General features: G+C 41.9%; 2 protein-coding genes across 2 annotated transcripts in view; both read left to right on the forward strand.

Annotated features, from left to right (window-relative positions):
- alk (ALK receptor tyrosine kinase) overlaps positions 1–19,014 on the forward strand; it is a 452,952-nt gene that overhangs the window by 58,969 nt on the left and 374,969 nt on the right. The window lies entirely within an intron of this gene.
- Positions 12,270–17,470, forward strand: LOC147137811 (uncharacterized). The gene is made up of 8 exons (XM_086049010.1): positions 12,270–13,437; positions 13,713–13,784; positions 13,897–14,116; positions 14,449–14,502; positions 15,356–15,478; positions 15,562–15,625; positions 15,749–16,126; positions 16,217–17,470. The coding sequence occupies exons 1-3, from the start codon at positions 13,181–13,183 to the stop codon at positions 14,093–14,095; spliced, it is 528 nt and encodes a 175-aa protein (XP_085905136.1). The 5' UTR covers positions 12,270–13,180; the 3' UTR covers positions 14,096–14,116; positions 14,449–14,502; positions 15,356–15,478; positions 15,562–15,625; positions 15,749–16,126; positions 16,217–17,470.

The following is a 19,014-nucleotide window of genomic DNA, read 5'->3' on the forward strand; positions in this document are numbered from 1 at the left end:
TCATGTGCCATCTTCTTAGGAAAATAAGCAGATTCCTCCCACAGATGTCATGCTGAGGGAATTGCCAAAAAGCAATGGTCTAATTGAAATATGGTTTGGAGGGACAACACTTATATATAAATATATATAGATGCACCACCTGTTATCTTTCTAGGCCCCTTCATAAAGTGGGGCATCTGTTCAGGTAATGTCTTTATAGTGAGCTTCTGTGTCTGATTAAAACCGATGGCGGTCTTGTCAGACCCTCCGTGTTCTACTCTAGTTTCTAATTAGTTTATGATAAGACAGCTTTTTCTTCATACCCTGGTTATTGAGAAGCGATTAAAAAAAACGAGGCAAATGCACTTAGGAGGCGGCCCGGCTTTGTTATGGTGTAAAAATAGAGCCGTATAGCTCAGCTGTAGGCAATGATTAATCCATTACGTTGACGCTGTCAGTGTTGGACAGGGGCTCTTGGCCTTCACGTTTCGTCAAAGACTCACTAATCCTGACATGTGCTGTCTCACTTACTGTCTACCATTTTATCAGGGGCTACGTGCAAGCTGGATAAGCATATGTCCTGTATTCTGTTTCTTTGCGTGCATTATGTGTATTTGTATGTTTCACCAAAGTATATTGATTAGTAGACAGTAGACATACATGTCAATTCACAACATGTTGTGCTGTGCAGAGCCAAGTCTGTATGCAAGTGTGCGTATCGCCCCCATCTGTGTCCACTTGATAACAGTAATCCATAAGGCTGGAGAAGTGTGCGGCTCTCAAATAACCTTGCCCAGAAGAACCGAAATGGGCTCAGTATCGATTGGTGTGATATGAACAATCATCACTGTGACTTGAAATAAATGGACACCCACTGTGTCTGCTTATAATATTAGAGACCATATATGATCAAATAGCATCACCAAAGTTATTAGCTTGTCATGTTTAGGCACAGGTTCGACCAATAGATGATAAAATGCTAAGGGCACACATATACCCCGAATACACTGCAATTGAAATAACACTAGTTTTTACTATTAATTCTTAGAATGGAATGATCAATTAATATTACTACAAATGACAGTAGATAAGCAATTTTCGAGACAGTGTGACTTTTGTTTTTGAAAGAAGTACAGTAGAGTACAGTACACGCAGCAAATCACTCACTACACACTACAAGCCACTGCCCACTTGTTTTTATCTGGCAGTCACAGTCAAATTGGATGGATGGAAGGACGGACGGGCGGACGGACGGACGGACGGACGGACGGACGGATAGATAGATAGATAGATAGATAGATAGATAGATAGATAGATAGATAGATAGATAGATAGATAGATAGATAGATAGATAGATAACAAACATAACAAACGCGTGCTGGCTCGTAACCTAGGAGCAACGTCATCTGGTGGTGCTTGTTTATTGGCTGTCGCCAGGTGACATTGCTTCTCGGCGACAGACAGTAAAACGATCACAACTCCCAGATGATTGTCCGGCCTTCCGTCTTGCAGCGAATGGCCGAGCAGTAAACCAAAATAGATAAATAAATAACTTTGTAAATGTAATATATAGCTTAAGTTAGTTACCATAAAAAAACACTTTTATTTAATTTAAAGTTAAAGATTTCTTCTTTTAGGGCGGCACGGTGATCGACTGGTTAGCACGTCCGCCTCACAGTTCAGAGGTCGTGGGTTCGATCCCGGCTCCGGCCTCCCTGTGTGGAGTTTGCATGTTCTCCCCGTGCCTGCGTGGGTTTTCTCCGGGCACTCCGGTTTCCTCCCACATTCCAAAAACATGCATGGTAAGTTGATTGGATACTCTAAATTGCCCCTAGGTGTGATTGTGAGTGCGGTTGTTTGTCTCTGTGTGCCCTGCGATTGGCTGGCAACCAGTTCAGGGTGTCCCCCGCCTACTGCCCAAAGACAGCTGGGATAGGCTCCAGCACGCCCCGCGACCCTTGTGAGGAGAAGCGGTACAGATAATGGATGGATGGATGGATTTCTTCTTTTTTTTTTCAATTTTACTTTTCGTAATTTCGTTAATTATAATAACTTTGCCTTACACTAGACTTTGGTTATCTATAATATAAAATCATTTTATTTTTATTAAAAAAAAAGTTACTTTATTTTCTCTGTTTTTAGCCAAATTACCTACCCAGTGACACGAGACAAATAAATTATGTTAAGGCTGAAGTACAATGCAGAGCAAGCTGATTGATGAATGCAATACAGACATCACTAATGAACCATTCATTAACTTTAATTAGTACATGTCTGCTAACAAGCAGGCAAGATTCGAGTTTCTCTGAGTTATGTACCAGAACCCAAACAAGCAAATCAATTCTTGCTTGCTAGGCCAACTTTGCTTTGTGTGTTTGCCCCAAGACATGCATAAGCTGCACAGCCTTAAGTGTGCATATGTAAATCACCGCATCTCAGGCTATAGACTTTTTAAGTGAGCTTTATGTTGTGGTACTGAGTGTTAGGGAGTCTGTTTTGGATAAATGATTGCCATTCCCCAACCAAAAAACTCCATATTATGTGAGGCCGGCTGCACAGGGGAACATAAATAATGGACTTACAGCACATTGCCATGATTAGCATTCACAAGTTTGGGATGCTAAAGAGTCTTTGTGACTGTGGAAATTTTTTTCAAAAGGCTGGTCAGATTACAAAAGATTACAAAATTACCTGTGGTTAGTTTTCAAAAGCAAAAAAAGGACACTGCCTCACTGTTTTTATTACATGAGCAAAGAGGGTGGATGTAAGTTTGTGGATGCACATGCGATGGCTGATTCCCAAAAGGATATGCTAAGTTAATTAAGAGAAATATGCAAATTGGCATTTGGCAGGCACACACACGCCTGGAACAGACAGCATTCTTATGTCACAGGTAAGACTCATTGAAAAGATTACCAACCAGACACCCTAGAGGAAAAATGCGGTGTTTGTAGCAGATTGCAAATAGCCATAAATAGTCCCGCTCTCCCAGCAAGTCACAGATGTCTCTTGCTCCGCAGACAAATGGAATCACATGGAAATGCCTCATGCAACACTTTCTACCCATAATGCGCATAATGCTTAGATGAACTCAAAACCACCTGCTGAATGGCTTCCAATACAAGTTAAACTTTAGACAAATCACTCATCTGTTATCTTAAGTTTAGACATATTTGTTTCGAAAATGAATAAAACAAAGATTCAGTGCTTATACATGCAAATGACCTGTACACCCAAACGTCCTATAGGTCAGTATTTATGGTCCAAACATGATAAAGCTGAATTTAAAACATATAATAATTATAATTTTAAAGTTTATTATGCAATCTGTTTTGATTGTAATCATTGCTTAAATAATTCGTCACATTTTAGAGATTAACTAGTGCTATTTAGTAATTTGTCTAAAACATGTTTTGTGTTCTGTGTTCAAGACTTTTCAGTGACTCACTTAAAAAAATATACTTTTATAAGGCTATTTTTGCATTACAAAAAATATTGGGGCTTCATTGCAGTTCTGCTAATAGCTAAATCTGCTGTTTCCATGCCATTTGAGCAACTTCTTTCAACCACTTAAGAAAGAGTGAAATGTTTCTTTTTAAACATTAAAATGGTAATCAAATATAATATTTTTAAATCATAAATTAGTTTTATCTCTTTGCTCCTACAATATAATGTATTAAATAATTAATGGTCTGGCGCAACGAGGCTTGGACAGGCACAAACATCAAGGTGTGGCAGTTTATGCTCGAGCGCAGCTGTGCCATTTGCGAAAATAGAGCCCTATGTCTAGCGATATGCTTATGGCAGCATTTCGAAGACAAACTTGTTGACTCATTTACAACGGTGTCACCCAAACACGAATATAAATGCAGCATTACAAAAAACAACAACAAAAAAGCTCTCCCTGTGCAAACGCAACTTTGAGCAGCCTTTCAACAGCATCTCCTGGGCTCTTCAGATAGAGCAAAAGCAATAATAAACACAAATACTTTTTTTTACAGCATAAAAATTCACTCATCAAACTACACACACATACACGCACACAAACAGGCACTTGTTGTGAACCTAAACAGCATGAACAGTATGGAAAGTGTTTTATTTTTGTGTGTTCTCAGTAAAACAATACCACATGACATTGATATTAATCGATTACAGAACAATTCATTAAAGAGGAAGTCACCGCAAACATTTTTTTTTCAAGAATGTGTTCTATGCAAGCCCACTAGTTGAAACAGGGCATTCTGATTAATATTGCGTTTGTGGCATAAGTGTTAATCCACTCATTTTTAGCCATCTCCGGGGGCGGCCATTTTGTCTTCTGTCGACTGAAAATGACATCACAACCGCTCACAAAGACTCAGAATGCCGTGTTTCAACTAGTGGGCCTGCTGGGAACATATTCTTGAAAAAAATATGTTTGGGTTGACTTCCACTTTAAGATGGTTTCAAATATGATTGGTTGGTCTTATCAGAGCCACGAGTTTTCACACCCATCATCACTGTGGATGCAATTTTACATCTTTGTCCTCCATCACTGGATCTCTCAGAGGAGCCAGTAAAATGATAAAGGGGGAGTTAAATGCTCATCCTCCCTAATGTTATATGCCCTGATTTTCACTATCTTCAAAAGTGCATGGTTTCAGTCAATTTCAGACCAAATGCACTATGTCATTTATTGGCATCTGACATATGTGGTGATTGCAGAATTAAATGGTAGTTGCACAAACAATTGTAACAGTGGCGTCTAGAGATCTCCAGATATACAGGTGCTCACAGAAAACCCCGAAGACCCTTTTTCTTATCTGTCTCCTAATTAAGAAAACAAATCCATCATGTTATCTCTGGGCTCCAATCACTGAGGGGGAATTTCTTGGCAGAGCTGCCCAACAAACACTACATATCGATAATCCCAGCTCATGGAATGATACTCATATCATTTAAAAAAAATATGCTCTACCATAGTATGTGAGCACTGCCGGAGGCAAAAGGCATTGTCGTTGTTTAGATGTGATAGCGGTGAGCTACAAAAGCAACACGCATTTTAAGAGAGGTAGGGAAGTAGGAGGGTAGAGAAACTGATCAGGTTAGCTTCCTATTCTGCTAGAGCAGGGGTCGGCAACCCGGAGCCGCATACGGCTCTTTCATCCTTATGTTGCGGCTCTGCATAGCTTGGGAAAATAAATTATAAGTGTCCGATTTAAGTGCATGTTATTTGTCTCAAAAACCTGCATCATGTCTTATTAATAAGTCAAAGGCTAGGTTCACACCGCAGGCAAATGCGACCCAGATCTGATTTTTTTGCCCATATGCGACCCATATCTGATTTTTTTAGGACAGTCTGAACGGCTCAATTCCGATTTTTTGTCAAATGTGACCTGGGTCGCCTTCATATGTGGTCCTAGATCGGATACGTATCCGATCTTTTACAATGCATTGGCGGTCTGAACGGCCAGGTCGCATATATTCGACATTGATGTCATCCGGAGCCCAAAATGTGCTCCGCGCAGGCAGAGGGTAAGTGGTGGCAGTAGGGGGATCGAATCTGCAAAGTTGTTTTGAGTAAAACTATTGACTTTATATTTTATTGTAATCCCACTTGAAACATGAATCATAAAGTGGACATTTATGGCGATTGTAGGAATTCAGCCACGGCTCAGATCGATTCATTTTTTTACGCACGGCTATGACGTGACGTCATCGTTAGTGATGTCTCCATGAAATGAGATATTAAAGCGTCGGCACGCGATTTTCCCCAAATACTGTATTCATGTCTGCTTCCTAGCTAATCGCTTCACTGTTTAAATGCCTTGACACGCTGGACCATATTTACTTCCGCAAACACAACGTTGGGATTGACGTCGACCGTCTCTTCTGCGCACGCGGTCCACTTCAGTGACTGATGTGTTCATACAGCAGACAAGACCCAGGGCGCATTTATAATGTAATATGAACGCTTACACAAAAAAATCTAATTTTTTCCAAAAATCCAAATTGAGCATTAAGACCTGCAGTGTGAACCTAGCCAAAATTTTTGCCCACTTTCATATGTGGTCCTAGATCGGATACCTATCAGATTTTTTTTGCAATGCAACCGCAGTCCAGGTTGCATACAACTGACATTGACGTCAGGAGGCCAAAAGGCGCTCCGGATGGGCGGAGGGATCAGTACTGACAGCGACTCTGCACTTGTTTTGAGTAAGAGTATTGACTTTATATTTGACTGTAATTTCATCCCACTTGAAACAAAATTTATGGTGATCGTAGTAATTCAGCCACGGCTTGATGAACTTAATTTTTAGGCGCGGGTATGACCTGACGTCATCTTTAGTGAAGGCTCCATGAAATGAAATCGAAAATGCCACGTCTCATCATTTCCCCCAAATGCCGTATTTCTAACTCTGACCAAATCGTTCCACTGTGGAAATGCCCCGACACGCTGCACCACATTTACTTTCGTAAACACAACTTCGTGAGTGAAGTCGACCGTCTCTTCTTCTGATAATGCGGGTCATTTTAGGGGCGCAATTATGTTCACACAAGAGAAGAGACCGAGGTCACATTTATAATGTAATATGAACGCTCACGAAAAAAAATGGATTTTTCTTAAAAAGACGGCAGTTTACAGTCCCGCGTTAAGATGAAAATAACTTCCCAGCCCCGATTTGCAGACGCTGCATGTGCGCAAAGGATGAGGAGCAGAAGTCCCATTAACCAGGAAAAATAAATACTCAGGCAGTTGTTTAGTAAATATTTATTTACATTGTTCAGTGAAATAGTGCTCTTTTTTCCACTGTATTTTTAAATTCAGGCATTTTTGTTTGAAAGAGACTTTTTTTGGTAATGGTTCAAAATGTGTTCATTTAATAAATAAAATTAAATTCTATGAAAAATGGATGGACTGCATGGATTTCATAAGCAACACACTACTGTACAAGTGGATATATATATATATATATATATATATATATACATATATACATATATATATTTCAAACGATCAACTCCGAACTGAAGCCCCGTCAACCGCTTTGTACGGACTCGTCCCCTGAAACGCGATAGACTCCTGCAGTTTTTTGTTGACACGGTTGCTACAGCTAGGGCTCTTGTTTCGAACACCACATTTCACCCCTCTGTCCAAGTTCCTTGTTCGGCAGTGTTAGATTCCTTTGAGCATTTCTTTGACATTTTTGGAGGATGTGGTTTGCCATATTAAACCATCGGGCTCCCCTTATGACTCCGTTCCTCCACACTACTTCAAGGAGATTCACCAGACAATTGGTAATTCAGTTTTGGCCATTATAAACAGCAGCCTCTCTTCTGGTGTAGTCCCCCAACATTTTAAACATGCTGTAGTGCAACCCCTGCTGAAAAAAACTAGCCTTGATCAAGGTGTGCTATCCAATTTTAGACCCATTTCCAAGCTGCCTTTTATGTATAAAACTCTGGAAAAAGTGGTGCACTCACAGTTAAGATCTTTTTTGGATGAACATAATGTCATGGAGGTTTTCCAGTCAGACCTCAAGATGATGCATAGCACAGAGTCAGCCCCGTTACGTGTTCTTAATGACATCCTCCTGGCAAATGACACTGGAGGCTACGTATGTCTTGTTTTGTTGGATTTAACTGCAGCTTTCGATACAGTAGACCACAGTATTCTTTTGACTCGTTTGCAACACCAAGTGGGCTTTAGTGGATGCGCTCTCGAGTGGTTTGGATCCTATTTGGCTGGCAGGACTTTTTCTGTTAGCCTATGCTCCTCTGAGTCCCACTCTGCCCCTCTATCGTATGGTGTCCCACAGGGTTCTATTTTGGGGCCATTGCTGTTCTCTTTGTATTTGCTGCACCTGGGTTCCATCCTCCGAAAACATGGTATTTCCTTCCACTGCTTTGCGGCCGACTGTCAAATCTATATCCCACTGAGCAAAAAAGACTCATTTTCGATAAGACCTCTTTTGACCTGCCTAGATGACATCAAAGACTGGATGCCACTGAATTTCTTAAATTTCAATAAAAAGAAAACAAACAAACTTATGGCGTTCGGTCCCTGTGGCTCGTCTACATCCCACCTTGTTGACCTGGCGTCCCTGGCTTCATATCTAAAGCCAACAGTTTTAAACTTGGGTTTTAAAATGGACAGTGATCTTAAATTGGACCAGCAAATCAGCGCTGTTGCAAAGTCCAGCTTCTTTGACCTTAGACCGGCAGGCTAAGGTAAAGCCCCTCTTTTCCCATCAGCACTTAGAAACAGTCATCCGTACCTTTGTTACATCTCGGCTGGATAACTGTAATGCACTTTATTTTGGAGTCAGCCAGTCCTCTCTCAAACGTCTCCAGTTGGTTCAAAATGCTGCTGCCCGCCTACTAACTGGAGCTCGGAAGATGGAGCACATAACACCAATTCTGGCCTCCCTTCACAGGATTTTAATTTAAGATTCTCCTATTTGTCTATAAATCATTAAATGGCCTCGCCGCGGCGTACCTCTTTGAGGTCCTCCACTCTTACGCACCTTCCCGAAGCCTCAGTTCTTCAGACCAGGCGCTGCTCGAGGTGCCGAGGACCAAGCGGAGCCTCAGAGGGGATCGAGCCTTTTCGGCTGTTGGTCCTTCCCTTTGGAATGACCTCCCATTGGATGTGAGGCAAGCCCCCTCTCTGTCCATTTTTAAAACCTGGTGGAAGACACATTTCTATTCTCTGGCTTTTGATCAGACCTGAAATTTTCGGCTCTTTTCCGGTGTCTATTGTATATAGTGTTTTATTTTAATTTATTGATTCCCTTTTGTTGTTTTATGCCTATTGTGTGTAAAGTGCTTTGTTACAGCTCTAGCTGTTATGAAATGCGCTACATAAATAAAATTGTATTGTATTGTATTGTAAAATGGCTCATTGAGTGTAAACGGTTGCCGACTCCTGTGCTAGAGTATGAGGTAGAGTCAAAAGAAACCGAAAGGCACTTCACAAATTCAGTCCTCTCTAAAGTGGTATTTGGTCATAGTTTTCATCATGTTGGGTTGAGATCAGCGTCACTTGATGGCGGCTTAGCTTAATGATCGAGAATCAATGGGCTGAAGTGCGAGTGTCTTTTCAGTACAGAGGTCAGTGCAATCCGAGCTACATTATCAGAGCCGTCACAGATACAGATGCACAGACATTGCGGTAAGACACTCATATTTTGTGGGAATGGTGGTTATCAATGTAGACTAAATGTAACAGTGTCAATTTTTCTCTGAGCCTTGTACACATATGAATATACATTCAGACACAGAGTTATGAAACCATATTATAATGTCGTTCTTAAAATTGCCATCTTTGTGTATGTGCTCTCAGGGGTCGGATCAAGTCAGCACGTGAGACTAAGTGGAGGAAGCAAAAGAATGCTTTGAATTAGCATTGAATGCTTAGTCATTTGACAGTGCAATAAAATCAAACCCTAACCATATATATATATATATATATATATATATATATATATATATATATATATATGTGGCCCTTGTCATATTCCTAGTGTTTATTTTTTCACTTGGACGAGTGGTTCCTGAAGTGCACACGAAAGTGATTGGCTCATATGATGGGTGAGTGTTATGCTCTGTTCTACTATGAGAGTGATTGAGAAGCAGTACAATTATCAGCACGGGTGTGTTGGATTAACTGACTTTTTTCACACAAAACAAGACAGCCCTCTTCTCTACTCATCCTCAGTCGCTGAGGCAAACCAATTTACTCACATTTCTGAGATTTAAACCTGCCCTCTTCTTTCGAAATGCTTCTTTATACTCCCGCGGGCGACATCCGCGAGCCGGGGGAAACTGTATGTCACCATTTGCAATGAGTGCAAATGACTACCTGCTTATATATTGTTCCATCTGTATTTTTTAATTATATGAATTCCCCACCCAGAGGACCTACCTGCTATAAAGCACGCACACGTCCGCTCTGCTGCTCACTGCACTGCACTGAGTGGGATTATGCATGGGCAGTCATTCTGCGCATGTGTTAAAAATGCGTCAAATATTTCGACGCGATCAATTACAACATTTAATTACCGCCCAATAACACGATAAGTTTGACAGCACTAATATACTGTACATATATATGTACACACACACACATATATATATATATATATATATATATATATATATATATATATATATATATATATATATATATATATATATATATATATATATATATATGTATAAATATAGTGGTGAAATTGAAATGTTTTACTTATGTACATATGTGTGTGTACTCCCCAAGACAAACTATACTGAACAAGACAAACTTCAAGAAAAAGGATGTTTAGTCAGTTGATAGAATTCAAGGTTATACAACACAAAGCTCCTGTCGAAAGATTGGCAAAATATTTGGTGTGTGAAGCTGGCCGCAACATATGAAACGTAGCCACATTTGTAAATGATTTTGTTAGATTTAATGTTAACAGCTGTTTTTAGTGACAATGAGCTGACAGCAAGCGCCTCAGGCTACCTCCTTTAGCAATGCTCATTGTACAAGTGTCCCCCGGAAAGCCAAATCCCAGGGCTATTTCCTGAAAGCGATAGCTCTGATGAACAGTTTGTCATCAAACGGTCGGTTAATGATGACAGATCTACGGCCTTTGATTCCAGCCGTTGCCCCTGTTCAATAGAAGTGAATCTGAGTGGAATACAGCTGTACCTCTGGTGCACAGGTGTTGCAGAGTATCTGATACCACCCTCCATCTAACTATCACGGTCTCACTGTCTGACAGAGACACTTCAAGTTCAAATTTGCGGATGTTTTGTTATTGTGGGCATTGCCCCATTATTGATGCAGCTATTGAGAAGCTCTGTCAGCAAGAAAAGGAGAACCCTTTCTACTTTTCTATGTGCGCCTCTCGGCCCAAATACATTGTGAATATTGTGAACGTTGTTCTTGCAATACTGTGAGCCTTACTGCATTATAGGGTTCTCCTATGATTTTGCAGTAATTATCATATATATACACACACACTCTTATAAATGTACTCTCACATAAACAAACACATCCAGGTTGGCATTAACATCTGCTTGTATAGTATTTATTATTCACGTATGGTTGCCACACACACTTATGTCCGGTCTCATTTCGTGATGTTATAAATATGCATATAGTTTGAGTTGTCATTCTTTGATATTGCTGTTCATGTGTTTTGTTCTTGTCTACTTTGTTCTTTAAAACTGGAATATTTCCCCAATGCCGGATGAACAAAGACTTATTCTATTCTTTTGTCAATAAAGAAAAATTCAGTAAAATGCCCATCCCTAGTTAATAGTCAGAGAAATGCTTGAATCTCAAATGTGGGCACCCCTTTAATTATAATGAATGATACATCATCAAAGGCACCTCCGTTAATAAAATACAAACATGTTTATGATATGAAATTCCTCCAAGATATTATATCAGACCCTCAGCAAATTGAGTAGATTGCAGAGGCATGATAAGGGCTTGTCTTGGCACCTTGCTGCCTCCCTCTGACTCACTTGATCCCTATGGTGTCAGAACAAGTGCAACGATACTAATAAACACCAGTTTGCCTGATGTAACCCAAGGTGGCAATTTAATTACATAGCAAGTAACCCCCACACCCCCTCCACACACAGACACCACCTAACAATATTTTGCAGTTGGCGGGATGCCTCTGCATCACAATCATGCAGAGAGAAAGCACAGTGGTCTTATTAAGTAACAGCTTTGAGATACGATCTAGAATCCTTCAAAAAAATGCCTTTTGGTTGGAAAGCAAATGAACGTCCTGCGGCTGCCGTACAAATCTGACTGGGCAGATATTGTCCAATCATTTTAGCGAATTCTCACGTGCCTTAAATTCTCATCTATTGTCTGAGAAAAATGATTGCAGAGGCTGTAATAATCACTTTAATTAGTAACAGAAAAAGCACTGAATTACAGTTCTTTTACTGGAGGATTGTGACTTTAGGCTTTTCCCACACATGTGCAATTTTTGCCCGTCATGTCCAAACCCTACCATTTATCTGGACTTGGGACTAGAACGAGAGAGCCATAGTGGTTGGGTGTCGAGGCACTGGCTGGGAATCGATCCAGTGTATTGTCCCACTTTCAGTCACAATCACCTGGAACCCGTGCGGAGGCCGCGGATGGTTTAGCTAAACGGCCTCTAAAACGATTGCCGTTCACTACCATTGTATCCTAAAATCACTACCGATGCGCTATTCTTTTGGCGGTGGCGCTGCGGGCACGTTTTGGACAGGAGGTTTACGCTAACAGCGGCCTATTTGAAAAATGCTCGACGCCATTTCTTGAAGGCTTGCAGCAGTGTTTCCAGTCTTCTACGAAAACATCGGAGTTCAAAGCGATTTGATGGTAAGATTCCTCATAAGTTAATATATTTTTTAAAGTTACATTGTGAATGAGCTATTGTAACCATTGAATGATTGGTTTTGCTTTTTACGGCGTTTGTGATTCGATTTTGTTAGGTTCCACTTGAACTTAAATCAATATACTATCGTATGCTGAGCATTTTGGGTGTTTGCGAACCTTTTCATTTGAACGACTGGGCAGAGGGGGGAGATGTTTACATTTGAGAGAGTGAGAGCCAGTGAAGGGGAATGAGGGGAGAGGCTGTAGACCATAAGTGTAAACATTTATTTCTTCTAAAAGTGATTTTCTTGTTTTACTTTGTATGGAAGGTGAACACAGTTTTACTAAGAATGAATATTATATTTGTCTATTCATTTCCACTTTAATAAACGTGACAATGTAAGATGTGCTTTATGATAAAGAGCATTTTATTTCTTTATAGATGTCTGGAACAAACTTCTTCCCTGGGAGGGTCCAAGTTGTGTTCCGCAAGGGGTCACTTGGCTACCGCAGACTAGAGCCTTCTGCGGATGCCAGGTGCATTAAGGATGACCCATCTCTTCAGGACAAGTCGCCTGCTCTTGGAATGGATCAAATTCATGAGAGAGCCTTGAACGTGGTGCGGTACCGTGGCGGGGATGCCACAGACAAGAAGGAGCTGCTTGATCAATACAGCCTCCAGTTCAGGAAATATAAAGGAAAGTGCTTCAGGTGGCTCCTTGAAAATGACCTGGGCTACAATATATATTTACTTAAGAGCCTCCAGGAGGAGGAAGAAGCAGGGTTGACTGTAACTGACAGCAAAAAAAGGACAGTCTTCAATGTTTCACTTCCTATGCCCTTATGTTTCCTGTGGTGAAGGCCCTCCTGGAGTATGAGACTGGAGCCACGAGAGTACCCACTCCAGTCACAGATGATGAGTTTTGGTACTCGGGCGAAGAGCACCTGGAAAGAGGTGTGGGAGTCCAGAGAGGATGGCTATGCGGATTTCATCCTGCAGATGCGGTGCGCTTCTGGCACCAAAATGTACCGCCTGCATCGCTACCTGAAAAGGCAACGGTCCCGAGCGACTCCGACTTCTGCGTCGGGGGATGCGCCAGGTAGTTTCTCTTTGTTTGTTTATGTAGTTTGTAACTGCTGCAATGAACACTTAGTTATCTGCTCCGGTGCTGTTAAAGACAATCGGTATCAACCAATGATCAATGTCATTTTAAATGTTACATTTTTACATGTGAAACACTTTGAGCTGCATGTTAATTTACGAGGAGTGCTCTATAAATTAACTTTACCATTATTTTTATCCATGCACCTTTTTGCGGGTTTTCACAACTTAAATGAGGCATACTCCTTTTTTTTCTTTGCTTCATTTAATTAGGAATGGAGGAGGACTTGGAGATGGAGAGGGCCATGCTGGACATCTCTCCTTCCAAGCTGCAGGGCAAGAACTGTATGAGCATTGCACACTTGAACACGTACCAAACTTGCTGAAAGTTAAGAGTATTCTGTTATGTATTTCACAGCTTCTCTCTCTCTGTCTCTCTTTCTCCCTCCACCCACAGCAACAGCACCTCCTTCCCCATCAGAATTGTCAGCAACAGCAATGTTTTCCAGACGGTTTCTCGAGTGGTGCACGGTTCTTTCTGGTTGTTGAATTGTGCCCACAGCCTGAACCTCGCCTTAAATGTTCTGCTTGCCTGTTCTGGACCACATTCTTCCCGTGTTCTGTCGCTGGCCACGTTCTGGCCGTGTTCTCTATGAATTGATAGCCGCTCAAGAAAGGTGAGTACATATTTTATCACTGGAATGCAAGCATTTTTCATCTTGTTGAATTGCTTCCCCCATCTGGTCAAATTTGTTTTTGTAAATAATTTTTTTTTGTTAAAAATATAATTTTATATAATTCCAATAACTTTAATTTCTAATCACTTCTTTCATTTTAAATATTTATGTTGCATTGCTTTCATGTAAAATACTTTTTGTGCAATGCAATGGTAGATGGGAGAAGCGTGTCATGTCAACAATGTTAATTCATATTAACTCTACACATCACCCCTACCCTAATTGTGGAAACGACCTTTAGATTTGGAAATAACTTCAAGTTTCTTTTCCAGGTCCTCGTGCCTCGGTCTCCAGACCTACAGAGTTGCAGACACCCATTGTTGGCGGTAAGCAGAGCTGGGCACTTGACCCTTTTTTCCTTTTTTACCCGCCCGGCCGTGACCCTCCACCCTTGACCTGGGTACCCTTCCGGCCGCGACCCCCCGGCCATATTCATAAACATTGTCGCCCCCCGCCCCGTTCCGACCTCCGCTCCCCTCCCAAAAAAACCAAAATAAAACACGCATGATTGCCCCGCGGGAGAGATGCTAATGGAAGAGGTTTATTTAAAGACAACTAGCTGGCTAATTTACTATTCAAACCCGCTGCGGACACGCTTCAAACGCGCCACTTACTCACGTACTTACCCAGCTGCGTGTACTAACTTCCATTGCGAGCCCTGGGGTTGGTTTTGTCATATTGTATAATTATTTGGGTCCAACAGACGACAAGTCTGCGAGCATTCAACAAGTTACTTGTTTTCCATACTTCCCGGCCTTCAAAATAAAAGCATGCCAACAAACCACTACACAGCAGTTTTGCTACGGCGTATTTCCGGAAGTAGGAAAGTACATGATGTGCCATACTTGAGTATACTAATATACTCCCGGACACAAGTTGTTTTGAAAGACGCCTAAAAAGAAGCCTTTCACCGAGTAGGCTGAGATTAAATTTGGCCGCCTCGCAAGCACGTCACACGCATGAGGGCTGATTAGTGGGCCGGACTAAAATCCACTTCCGGCCATGCTTAGTCCAGCCATTTTTTTAAATTTGTCACCCCCCACCTGTCTGCCCCAAAAATGAGCATCCGGCAGTTCGTCCCTGGGCCGGACCGGTCGGACTGCCCAGCTCTGGCGGTAAGCTACTGTGTGTGAAACATTAGTTGCTTTAAATTAGTGTTAATATTACATATTGCTACAGCGTGCACATCAAAGTCTGTGTGAGGAAAGAGGACTCCTGTGCCCCTGCCTCGAGAGCTTGCCTTCTTGGCGCCATCGACGAAAGCCTCCTCCGGGACGGCTCAACGACCTGAGGCGGTTCCAGGTGTGTCTATTGCTGTGTTTAACCATCAGTGTCATGCCATGTTGCTGTTACAAGCATAAGAAAACATCTGTTGTGTTTGATAGGGACCAGTGCTGGCTCAAGTTTCCCCCTCACCCCAGGCGCTCACAGGGGAGGAGGGCAATACAGGTGACGACTTGCTGCCTCCACTTTGATTTACAAGTTATCACCCTTTAATTTACAAATGTTGTGCTACTGTTGATTGTTTTTTGTGATCCCGACCCTTGTTTGCTTCATATGATGAGCCTGAAGGTTGGAGGGGCGTGTCCATAGTCCACCCACTACCTGATAGACTGCCTCCTTGATGAGTACACACGTCAGGAGCAAGCCATCAAGCCTGGAGCAGTCTGCTCCAGGGCACCTTCGGCCAAGTCTTTAGGTCAGACCACACCAGGAAAGTGGCCAGGAAAGTCACCTTGTCGGCCGGAGTACTTTCCAATTTCGCTGTGACCAAGCACAAGGCCCAGAAAGCTGAAGATGCAGCAGAGCCAGGCTTTCTGTCGGCGGAGCTGGTGCCTGTTGTCACCCCTCCTCCAGAGCCGGTAGAGACAGAGCTGCCGCTATTGCCGCACTTGTTGGGCGTAGTAGCATCTAAGGTAGAAGACAACAAGGAGCTGGAAGCAGTGAGAGGTAAGTTGGATGTGAAAGAGAGGTTAATTTCATTACTTGTGTTTAAGCAGTGTCTAATGCAGTGGTGTTTTTCACAATCTTGCATTTCAGCACCATCTCCTCTAACCTCCATGCCACCCCTGCCGCCCATTATGGCACGCAGTGCCCGCACTGGACCCGTGAAGGCGGGTGTTCATACGCGTTGGGATGACACCCATGACGGTTGCCATCGACCACCTGCTGGCCAAGCACCGTGGACAGAAGGACATGCCATCGCTGGTGGACAAGGACTACGCAGCCATAGTTCACCAGTGCGCTACCATGTCTGAAAGCCTGCTACACCCCACCACCAAGCTCCACATATCCCGCTACGGCTACGTGAAGCACAGAGCAAAGTTTGAATGCGAGCTCTTCTATGAACACTAGTGCGGAATGTGTACAAGACACGCGGCTCCTGTGGCACTCATTGACCGAGGGTAGCCGGACAGCCAGTGTTCCAGTAGTGAAGATGGAGCCCGCCGTTGTCAATCCGCCAGCGCAACCCGAGCCCTCTCAGCCCTGACTGCCCTTGACAAAAGACTCCATTACTAAAATCATAGAGGAGGTCTTGGACAAGCATCTTAAGCAGCAACCACAGGCGGCACCAAAGAGACGCATAAAGACCTGCGTGGCCTGTGGACAGCCAAGTCTCAGTTTGAGACGGACAGCTCGACCGTCCACTTCTTTTACCAGCAAGGGTCAACGAGGTACTTTTACTGCTCTCGAAAGGTACACGCCACGTATGCTGCCGAGGGGCACTCCGATCCAAAATTGCCTTTCCAAACGTTTGCGGCCTCTTGAGTTTTTCCAGCGAGAGATGGCAGCAACCAGGCAGCGTTTGGATGCAAAGGCTGAGAAGAAGAGGAAAAGGGACTCGACTCCTCAAAGCGTCCGTCTTTGTCGTTCCTGCCGTCAGGTGCTAAAGCAAGGACCTGACAGCCCTGACATTCATATAGCCTTCCCGGGACATGCGGGCAAATACATTTACTGCCCAACCAAAGTTTACACTCCATACAAGGACAAGGGTATGGACAGGGAGATGACCTGGTCAGAATTTCAGGCATCCCCCTTTTATGACACAGAGCGGCAGCGATGGCGGTAGGGTCGGACGTGATTGCGTGGTTGTGTGCAGTTTATGTACATATTGTAGAATATTGTTTATGTTAATATTACAAAATACAGTGAGTCTGTGTATGTTAATACTGACTCTGTATGGGTGTAATGTTCCTGAAGTTCATTGTAGTATTTTTTTTTCCTCATGTTCATTCTTGCTGAATGTGATTTTTGTATACTGTACAGTCAGGCAGTGCATGTTCTTTGTGAATAAAAATCGGTGTTTAAACAGGTTTCGTTTCAACCTCTTATTCGTTCAGTGCAATTAGTTTAGAGTAAATACAATAAAGCCTAAAATAAATGGAGTAGACTAAAAAGCTAATCCGCTCTGAGAAAAAAATGTTTTTAAACGTTTATGCACGTCTTTTAAAATTACCAAATTGTTAGAAAATCACATCAATAGAATGGCAAATGAGCTGTAAATGACCCATTCTCACACAAAGTGTTTGGATTTATAATGTTTTTTCATGGAATTTTTAATACTATGACAACAACATTACAAAAAAAGGATATAAAACAAAACCACTTTGGTCATTTAATGCCTTCGAATTCTCAATAAACTGAATTTAGAATGCTTAAAAATCAACATTTGAACAATATGGGCACGTAAGTGACGTTTATTTGCACTCCGGTCGGGATTCGAACCTGGCTCTCCAGGAGACCAGCTTCCTCTCGCTAGATACTCGTTGCATACGCGATGGTTTGGGCGTGCCCACTATCCGCGGCAGGCTCTGGAATAGGCCTCAGTTATGCCAGGATCAAAATGGATGGATGGCTATTGGAAATTGACTTTGTCAACAATGGGAAACATAATATAATTTAGTCCTAAAGGGGCAAATAGACTGTCAGATTTGATTCTTATGAAGATGTTGTTTCGTAAGAAGGAAAGAGGGTGCTGTTTGTCTATAAATGACTCGTATTGTTGTCACATGAGTTGTTTGTTCGCTCTTTAGATGTCATTAAGGTGTTACAGCTCCATTTATAATTCATCACATAAAAGCCTTAATTTGCCCTATGTCCTTTCCATTATCTTCAATACCTGTCAAGATAAAATGAAAATAAAAAGAAAGCGATACTTATGTAGTGTGTGGATAATGGCTGATGTATTGAATAAATGAATAGCAACAAACAAAATGTGGACAAGTGATTGGCAGTCTAAACACATTTCAACAGTTAGAATTAGCATGGGTGAAAAGACAAACAAACAGCTGATGTTCTCAGAAATATCACTTCTGATAAGTGCGAGTGAGATGGTAACACTCCAGTTTTACTAATGCTGAAATTTTTGCATTTCATTTAAATGAAATGCAGATTTCATACACTATGATGGGTGCTTTTGACCTTATGACAAAGCATTTGCATGTCTCAAGATAAAAAGCCACTCTGTTGTGTGTGACAGCCACACTTTGCATGACGCCAAGGGTCGCTCATTTCCAGCTGCTGAAAGATGATTGGCACTACTGTTTGACAACAACTTCAGGTTATTAATTTACCATTTTAAAGTATTTCTGTGATGTCTGAATATATCATACTTGAGTACTGCACATTTGAATTTACGTGAATTTATCCGTGGTCAAGCCGGCATTCCGTTCCAAGAGACACATTCGGGAACAAAGTGACATTCAGAATCATATTTATTGGCCAAGTATTTTAAAACACGCAGTGAATTCTCTTTATAAAGTCCATGGAGTGGAATAGCATTTCAATAGTAGAATATACACGTGTATTCTAAGGTAGATTGGTATTGGCACAGCTAA

This window comes from Filicampus tigris, chromosome 13, assembly GCF_054856515.1.
Source record: "Filicampus tigris isolate MCC_2025a chromosome 13, RoL_Ftig_1.0, whole genome shotgun sequence".
Classification (NCBI taxonomy): domain Eukaryota; kingdom Metazoa; phylum Chordata; class Actinopteri; order Syngnathiformes; family Syngnathidae; genus Filicampus; species Filicampus tigris.